At 29.4% G+C, this 10,039-nt stretch overlaps 1 protein-coding gene across 14 annotated transcripts in view; it reads left to right on the forward strand.

The window, feature by feature from the left end:
* The window catches only part of LOC107451910 (diacylglycerol lipase-beta), a 72,637-nt gene that overhangs the window by 37,489 nt on the left and 25,109 nt on the right, over positions 1-10,039 (forward strand). For 9 of the 14 annotated variants that reach the window (XM_071183160.1, XM_071183155.1, XM_071183162.1 and 6 more), the window contains exons 3-4: positions 4,108-4,285; positions 8,199-8,342. In XM_071183160.1, the coding sequence (XP_071039261.1) occupies positions 4,108-4,285; positions 8,199-8,342 (322 nt within the window). The remainder of the gene's footprint in view (positions 1-4,107; positions 4,286-8,198; positions 8,343-10,039) is intronic. The other 5 variants (XM_071183168.1, XM_071183166.1, XM_071183167.1 and 2 more) reach the window with 1 other exon arrangement.

Genomic DNA, 10,039 nt, shown 5'->3' on the forward strand with positions numbered 1-10,039 from the left:
ACATAAACATATTTTTGAATATTTATTTCATTTAATTTAAGCTGAAGTAAAAATATAAAACAGAAATCTTTTAACATCTTTTAAAATTTATATTTCTATTTATTAATTAAAAAAATATATACATAGTATTTTTTTCATTTAATTAAAAATAATATCGAAAAACATCAAAAAATTTATGAACATCAATAAAAAAAATTTCACAATAGGATTTTTTTAATATTAATATCAGCATTACTACTAATACATTATTATTAAATATTTATTTTATTTTCTATTAATTTAAATGTTGTATGTATTAATAAAAAAGGTAACTTCTTTTTACAAAATCTCATCTTATTGATGCCATCATTTTGTACTAAATTTTCACACAGCTGAATTTGTTACACTAGTTCTAGCTAAAATAAACATTTAAATAATGTATTTGATAGTTTTTATTAAACTGTTTTTTAAAAACTAATTTAACTAAATAATTAAAAAAAAAGAACTATTTTTATGAAAAAGTTTAAGAAATAAAAAATCCTAATGGATGGAAAAAATTATTTTAACTTAGATTGTAAATGAAAATTCGTATATGTCCTTTTGCGTCTGTTAAACTTGTAATTCAATTTTACGGACTAATTCTAAAATACTATTTACGATAGTTGAAGCATGGTTAATCATCCGTTAAATGCTTGTGTGTTAAAAGGGAAAGTGCTGTCGGTCAATGATCCTAGCTGGCATGAATGGATGAAGATATTGCTATAACTATTTACTGAATAATTATTCAGTTTAGTTGACTGAACGATTATCATGTAAAATATTAGTATATATGCTTCTAGCTGAGTGCTCTATTTTTTTTTTTTTTTTTNTTTTTTTTTTTTTTTTGATGTTTCATCTTGACGGAAGTCACGTGTTTATACATATTTTAATACTGTATAAATGGAGTTTACACCACAATGGCGACAATTGCCGTCAAATGTTCACGTTAAAATCAAATGCATGGGTGACAAATTTTTCGCCTTGAAATGTGTTTGGAGCAAAATCGTAAAGAAAAATTTTTTTCTTTTTGCATCGACTTCCATGCATTTAAAAAAAATGGAATTTAAAAGCGTAGTATTCAAATGGAATAACGGAAAGTGTCTGGTACAAAATTTAATTAATTTAAATTTTGAAATTTTAAACTTACATGTGCTGTGCTTTGCATTCATGTACTGACAGTATAATTGTTCATCAATAAAATAATAATTTTTTTTCTAGTTTAGAATTCACTTTATTTAAAATTTTATAATTTTTATATTATTAATTTTCGGCATAATATTTTTGTTAGCTCTTAATTTGGTCTCAGCAGTATAATCTCGATGTTGAATCTATTTATTAATATTATTATAGATTTTTTCTCTTTATTTTAATAAATACTAATCTGCAATCATTATGGGAAAATTAATCAAATGAGTTTCAATTTGTTATAGGTGAAAATTAATAGTTTTTGATATGTACCATAACATAAACTCTATAATTGCACAGTTTGATTTTTTTTTATCAAGTTTGGTCTACCATATCAAGTTTTTGGACCACTAACTGACCAAAACTGGGATCGTTTTGGTCAGTTAGTGGTCACTTAGCAGAACTATTTAACACTTAGCAGAATGGTGTAAGCATGGCCACTAAAACTAATATATACTAAGCGGAAAGCTTCATTGACAAAATCTCCAGGACTGAAAAAACAAAATTGTATGCTAATCTCGTGTAGACAAAATAGAATGAATATCAATTTTATTCATTAAGCTCCCGATTCGAATGTTTTGATGAAGGTGTGCTATGATAGTAATCTCATTCAACATTTTCCTCATTTTTGTTTCATACAGCGATTCGAATGTTTACTAACAAAAGCAGAATTGGTTTATACTACGAAAAAGAGCAATTTTATCAACATGCAGTAGGGTAAAAAGAATTTTGAAAGATATTTGAGATACGGAAATTTATTCGAGAAAGTAAGTTTTAGGAAAACACGTTGCCCTTGTTTTGAAAAAGGTCACTGATTAAAAAATGATAAAAAGAGAAAGGAAAGAATGAAGTCAATCACAGATTGTTTAAAATTTTTATAAAAACAATTGGTTTAAAATTTATATCGTTCTTGCTTAAAAATTCGAAAAGCATATATAGTTACACTGTTTGATCTCTAAAATGAACGAAAAGTATTTGCAGAGTTGACTTCTTTTTTTGTTTGCTCACAAGTTAACAGGTATAAAAAATAAATTGAAAAGATAATGAAAATAAATAGAAAAAAATAATAATAACTCCTCTTATTCAGTTTTGAAACAAATTTATATGTTTTTTCCTCTTAATGAAATGCCGTACAAACCTTTGTATTTGGTAGAAATGTTTTTCAATTTAAACAATAAAGAATATTGCAGTTTTATTTGACAGCTTGAGTGCGTTTTATTGGAGCTGTGGAATCACAGCTTGAATGCATTTTATTGGAATTTTGGAATTTATAGTTAATATGTTCGATTTCAATTTATACTCTATCGCAATTTTCTCTTCATTCACTGAAAATGTTAAAATTTTTCAATTTATATACGCACTATAATATTTCAAGATATTTAATTTTGAAATTAAATCGATGAACTCATCGATTCAATGAAATTTTTTATTATAACATAGCAGTTGAAGAAATTAACTTTACAAATAATATTTATACAAAATCATTATAAAAAAGGGATTATATTTCAATATATCACGCGCAAGCTCCCAAATTATTAAACAAACAAGGTTCTTTGGGTGATATCTGAGGACTAGACGCCTTTGACGACCAGCCTGGTCACTTTTCAAAGTTATTTTGTACAACATATCAAATTTAGTGGTGAATGCACAGCACAATTGTATTTAAATACTATAATTCTTCAACACCCTCCTCCAATCCAAACACATTAATTAGTTTTCTATAATACATTAACCATATTTCATCATTGGCTAGCTGTTGTTCGCTGGTTTTGCCTTCGAGGAAGTACTATAATTTCAATTTTAACTATCGTTAAGAGATGTCTGCGATAATGTGAAAGTTTCTTATGCATTGAATTTTAATAACTTAAAATCTGCCCGGCAGCTATGAAATCAAATAAATCACCGCAACTATGAGTTCGGGACATATGAGCATAGAAGGCAGCAGAAGTATTAAATGTATTCCCATCTCTGTGGAGACATTAGACAGGAAACTCCTCCTAATGCTCCATTACGAGTTGTACTACTTCTTCATCACATAATATATATATATATATATCCTATTANGCTTTTTTATAATTTTATTACCGTCGTTGAACATCCGACCCAATTTTTGGGTTTACGACTAATAATGTTCAACTCCGTAGCCTTGTAATTTTAAACCCAATCCAGAGGACAAGGGAACTCTTGGATCAAGCATTGGGAGACATTTGCCTGCATGGAGGAGTTTTTTGATGGAACTAACCAGCATTTGCGTAACGTGGAGAGGAAAACCAAGAAAAACTCCCACAATTAGCCGGATGGCAAGGGGACTCTAACCCATGATCCGCCTACCACTGAGGACATTTTACCTCAGCACTTTAGACGGTGCAAGCCTGGTGTGGAATTCGTATCGACCAGCTATCATTGGGATTCGAACCTGGTTCACCTTATTGTAAAGTGAACGCTGTATCTCTTGAGTCACCACGGCTTATATATGTGCTATTGCTCGAAAATGGAAAACTCTGTTTCTCATAACTAGTATGACAGTAAGTGACACCATAGCACCGGTAATGTTTATAATTTCTACAGCAAAGGTTGAAAAATAAATTTAAACAACTACTTCATAAGTAAGTTTTTATTTCTTCAAAAATACAATATTATTTTTAATAAATATTTAACATAAAACTAATTATTCAACATTGCTTATATTATTGCCTAAGACAACCTAACAAAATGAATCCAAATAAATACGTATGCCTAAGTAATAAATCTAAATAGCGTATGACGGAAAAGTAAAAGTACTTAAAAGAGTAATAAAGGAGGTAAAAAGAGATGATGAACAACAACACAGTAGTAGTAAAACAAACAATTATTATAAGTTTTTCCTTTACGATTATTAATTATAAATACCATTTTTATTTTTAGGCTAGCATGGATACCAATTATTTACCTTTCCTTCTGGAAACAGCGTTCAACCTGCCAAGAAAAAGATGTATTACTTTTATTGGACATATCATTACCAGGACTTTGCGTTCTCTATTTCTTGAATTGGCTGCTCTCTGCATTATTTGTGATATTCAGCTCTCGAGGCTCAATTTCCAATGTAATACATCATCCTCACTATTATTTTATCTACAATATATTAAATCTTTAAAGTCTAATATCTATTCTTGAGTTTCAACTGAAAATACTTGTCCTCATCAGTTTGTCGTATATCAGTTTTGTCCTCAATCTCCACGTTATTGTTTAAAACCATGGCTGTTTTCAAATCATTGTTTTATAGTTAATTTACTCAAAAGTGCCATCTTTTGACAAATCTTGAATTTATTTTTGAACGGTAACAATTAGTTCATAGAGTTAGAGTTCACTTGACGTCTGGCTAACCGTGGAAGATCTTCGTGGTTTCCTCTCCATGTAACGCAAATGTGGGTTAGTTCCTTCAATAAGTCCTCCCTAAAGGTAAATTTCACCCAATACTTGATCCAGGAGTTCCCTTGTCTTCTGGATTAGGTTTAAAATTATAAGGCTACGGAGTTGAACATTAGTAGCCGTAAACTATAAAGTGGGTAGGTTGTTCAAAGACGGTTATAAAATTAAATAAAATTAGATCATAGACTTTCTAAACGAAACTTAGCAAAAAGCACATTTTTACTTTCCGCCTATCATTAATAGATTTTTTTTCGATCACCAATCATTTTTGCAACATCCTATATGTCTCTAATTTAATTTCCTTGGGCAATGGAGAGCATAATTAACCAATAAAATATTTGATTCAAACGGATTAATTTACATAAGTTATATGGATAAAACTCATAAATCCCTATATAAGATATGAATCATATGATTCATTTGTCTTGGAGATAATTCGATTTGAATAATCTGATTTGATTCTTGCTAAAACAATGGAATAATTTTCTCAATAGACTGTATATCAGAATGAATAGCTGATTCAAATCAATATTCTTATCAATAGAATCAAGGAATTAACTCAAAACCAAAATGATTAAAATAATAAAATAACTTAATAATTTCCTTTAATTGCGATAGACTAGATGTTTCCATTTATAAATGCTAACGCCAGTGTATACTCTTCCACTGTAGCCAATAATTTATGAACTTGATAGAATTTATTCTATTTATTAGTCAAACAGTTTATTTTTTAAAATTGTTTTAGAACCATTGTGAGAGAAAACAAAGAAATAATAAAAGAAAGTAAACATTTTAAAAGGTACGTTTTTTAAGTGTTCTAAAAAAGTGATTTTAAAAATTAAGTTTTTCATAATAAATAAATTTAAAAGGAGAAAATTCTGTTTTTACCGAATCGAGATTGGAAAACTTTCAAAGGACACATCACTTTCAAAGACTACTGGAAATTTTTGGCTGTGATGTAAGCTTTCGCAAGTTTCGTTTGGAGTCTCCTTAGCTATTGGAAAAGTGGCTGCACTATTGATTTTTAATTAAGTCTATTTGGCTATAAACTGACAATAAATACCCCTTGTAGCAGTTAGGAAACAATTGACCCATGTATTGTCCTCGTGCACAGGGTTGGAATTTAAATTCTCTAGCTATTAGAAAATGCTTCGAAATTGTGATTGACAGTAAATTCTAATTGGCGATAAAATAACAATAAATTCTGCTTGTAGCATTACATCAAAATTAATTGTGCTGTATTGTCATCAAATAGACAATCGCTGTTGAAATTTGAGCCTTCTGGTTAATCGGAGAGGGGTTAAAATTTTGATTGCAAGTTTTTATCGTTACAAATACGAAAGCGAGTTAGTTAAAACATAGTAAAAAATTAAAAAAACGAGAGACCGTGAACTGTAAAAAAAGCTTATGTTATTCGAAATGTCGTAATGACTCTTTATGTGAGTTTAATTGCATGGTTCTGCAGTGCTTCATACCAATTATTTATTTATGTAATTCTAATAATGCATTTAGCGTTAGTTAATGATTATTTCTCTATTTTAGGTCAATTTCCGATGATAATTGTCATTATCAATTTCCAACCGTTAACTTGTAAACGTATACCATTGATAAAAAGTACATTTTGTGATTAATTCTACTTCGATCAAGAGTTTCATACATTGTGCTCAACAAAATTGAGTTAATTTTGTTCACAATGATCTATTTATTAAAAACAAATCTGCATTAAGTAATGGTTGGATTGAATAAAATTGAGCAAGCGTATCACATTATTTTCGAAATTGGAGAGATGAAATTTATTTATGTGAAGGCTATTTTTATAATAACATAAAATGATGCTTCAATAAAGAATCAATTTGACGGAATCCAATTAAAGAAGAATGAAATGAAATATTTAAACTTAAAAGTGAACTTAAACTTAAACAGAATTATAAAACAACGAATTTAAGAGTTTTGAAAAATCGATTTTTTTTCAGGAAATTTGTTTCTTACATATTAAAATGTTTTATTTTATAACCGTCGTTGAACAGTCGACCCAATTTTTAGGTTTACGTTTGCTAATGTTCACCTACGTAACCTTGTAAATTTGAACCCAATCCAGATCAAGAGTATCGGGAGAAATTTTGCCTTCGTGGAGGACTTTTTGATGAAACTAATCCGCAATTGAGTTACATGGAGAGGAACACCACGAGTACCTCCAACGGTTAACCTGTGGCAAGGGGACTTTAACCCATGATCCGTCTACCACTGAGGATATTTCACGTCAGTACTGCGGTCGGTGCAAGGGGGATCCGGAATTCATATCGACCAGCCATCGATGGGATTCGAACCCGGTTCACCTCATTGGAAGGCGAACGCTCTATCCCCTGAGCCATTACGGCTCATAGCAAAATATGTCGAAAATAATTTTGCCAAGTTGAGAAACATTAACCGGATTAGTTTAGGCTCTTTTTCTCTAGTCAAATTATTTGAGTGCAAGCCTTTAAAAGCATAAGCAAGCTCCACCGACAGGAAGCAATTCTAAGCCAGCAAAAATTATCTCAAAATTCTAATTCTGAATACAATGAACATGGTTTTTCAAATACGAACTCTCTCATTTCATTACATTTTTCACGTTTTTTTCTAGATAAAATTGGCGTGATTAAATGTGGGATAATTTTAACTTACTAGGCGGAAAAATCTCTAATTATCTGCGGATTCGGGTGGAGTGATAACCGCTGATATTCCTCAAATTGGTCGAAAAATAATGTATTATGTGGAAATCAATTTTATCATGTGGAAATATTGCGTCTTATTAATTATAGTGGAGAATAAATTTTTTGTTGCACTTATACAAATAGTACATATTGCTTAATTCGGGAGTGCGGATTTCAAATCTGAAATTAGTTTTCCTCCTGTGATGGAATCTGTGAGGGAATGGTGACCATCTCATCTTTTACCGATCTTTCACCAAACAATCACTATTGCACCGATACTGGGAGACATGTAACTTTTTGGATTTATAGACTATCGCTACAGCTGTTTCTCTCGTTCTCTGTGTTTTTCTTTTTTCTTTTTATGTTTGATCTCTATATGGCTCTTTTTATTTATTGTATTTTAATCTTGCCATTAGATACTGGGATACATGGGACTTTTTGGATTTATAGACTATCGCTACAGTTGTTTCTCTTGTTTTTAATTTTTTTTATTTTTAATTTTTTTTTTTATGTTTGATCTCTACATGGCTCATTGTATTTATTGTATTTTAATCTTGCTATTAGATACTGGGATACATGGAACTTTTTGGATTTATAGACCATCGCTACAGCTGTTTCTCTTGTTTTTTTATTTTTTTTTTTTCATTTTATGTTTGATCTTTGCATGGCTCTTTGTATTTATTGTATTTTAATCTTGCCATTATATACTGGGATACATGGGACTTTTTGGATTTATAGACTATCGCTACAGCTGTTTCTCTTGCTCTCTGTGTTTTTTTCATTTTATGTTTGATCTCTATGTGGCTCTTTGTATTTATTGTATTTTAATCTTGCCATTAGAAATTAAAAAGAGTGATGAGACGCATGTGTTTGACTAACTTTTGTTTCTTTTAGCCAGAGCCGAGGCGTCACGTTGTGACACTAGTCTACCTGAAACTTATCGTTAGTGTCTTAGAGGCAGGATGGGCTTCATTGGGAACAGTTATACTCATCGGAAACAAGTACTGCGATATTTATGGTGTTGGTCTTCTCATTAAAGTGAGTCATTTCATTTTTTTATTTTATAACTGTCGTTGACCCAATTTTGTATGTGGCATGATTAAAAAGAAAGGATATTCTAGAAGCTTCCGGCTTTTATCCACATAGGAAAGAGTTACTTAAAGGAGACAGCTGGATCTGCAAGTGCTAAATAGTTAGTTAAATTATAGTTAGTCTTAAACCAGAGATGGGAGAATACCCGCATACGAAAGATCAGTTAAAGGGACACAGACAATTCCCACAGGAAAAGAATTTTATGCTCCAGTCAGTAACAATGAAACACTAATCGTTAACAAACAGGGAAATGGCAGGAACAAATTCTGACATAAAATAAGAATATTGCTAACAGTACATAATAAAAATTAAACTAACAATTAATCCGCATAAATATTAATTATTCAGAATAAAATAATAAAAATAAATGTTCTAATAGACAATTATATAAATAATACACAATTATTTAAAATATTCTAATCTAATATATTGTGGAAATAACACATTGAAAAATAGTTTAGTTGGCCGTCATAATTGATTGCATAAATTACACGAAGGAGGTAGTAATTAAATCACACCAATTTTTAGTTAAAAAATTATAAATTTAACAAAAATATACCATATTAAAATAACACAATGAAATTAATGACATTTTCTGCAAATCAATTAAAGCATGTATTTTAATTTACCAAAGGTAATTTACAGAATAATATATTTATGTTATAAAATAAATATTTTATATGTGGTATGCAGTACCGCTGTAGGTATCACAAATTAAAAATCAGCATGTAATGTTTAATAAATTTATTTAACATATTACGTTAAATTTGATATCAACAAACAAACATAATGTCATTTATGGCTACGTGTTTATTTGTCAATAAATAAGTAAGAATTAATTATTTGACACTGATGATGGCTACTATTATTATTTGTAAATGATACGTGTTGGGTTTGCAAAAAATTTCCAATTCTAAATTCATTAGGACAATTCATAATTTAAATTCATAAGTTTTCTTTATGTCTTTCAAATATTATGTAGGTTTCAAAATGAATTTTGCACGTTGTACGAAATATGTTACGTGATTAGAAAATAATAGTCAAATAGAATTAAGGGATCTAAAAACAAAACATAAAATGAATAATATTTTATTTGTAGAGATAATCTTTATTTTTGAAATAAATCCTTTCTGCGCCGCTGCAATTTATTTTTGAGCCCGTATTATCATTCATTTTAATAAATATTTGGGATTTTAATAAGATTTTCATCTGGTCTTATGATTGCATACGTAGCCAATTTCGAACGAAGAAACGTGCAGAAATTATAGATCGCATGATTTGAATGAGGAAAAAAAAAACATATGGTATAAGAGAATGTAAAGCACTCCTCTTTTAAAAATGAAAGTGTTATGCCTGTCCTTTTGGAATTGACTAAATTCCAAAAATATGAAGAAAAAAAAATATAAAGCTCGGTATCAATCAAAGTACAAAATTAAAAAGATCTGACGCATGGTGCCAGAATTTAATAAAGAAGCTTATTATGCATTCTGGGATTGAACATTAATGGTATCTAATGGTTGCTTCTTCAAAAGTAGTACAGAAAATTGCTTAGAACAAAATACCAAACGTACTGCAATTGTGTACTATAATTACACGATTTTTTTTATATAGCCGATATTATATATATATATATATATATATAT

Source organism: Parasteatoda tepidariorum, chromosome 7, assembly GCF_043381705.1.
Source record: "Parasteatoda tepidariorum isolate YZ-2023 chromosome 7, CAS_Ptep_4.0, whole genome shotgun sequence".
NCBI lineage: Eukaryota > Metazoa > Arthropoda > Arachnida > Araneae > Theridiidae > Parasteatoda > Parasteatoda tepidariorum.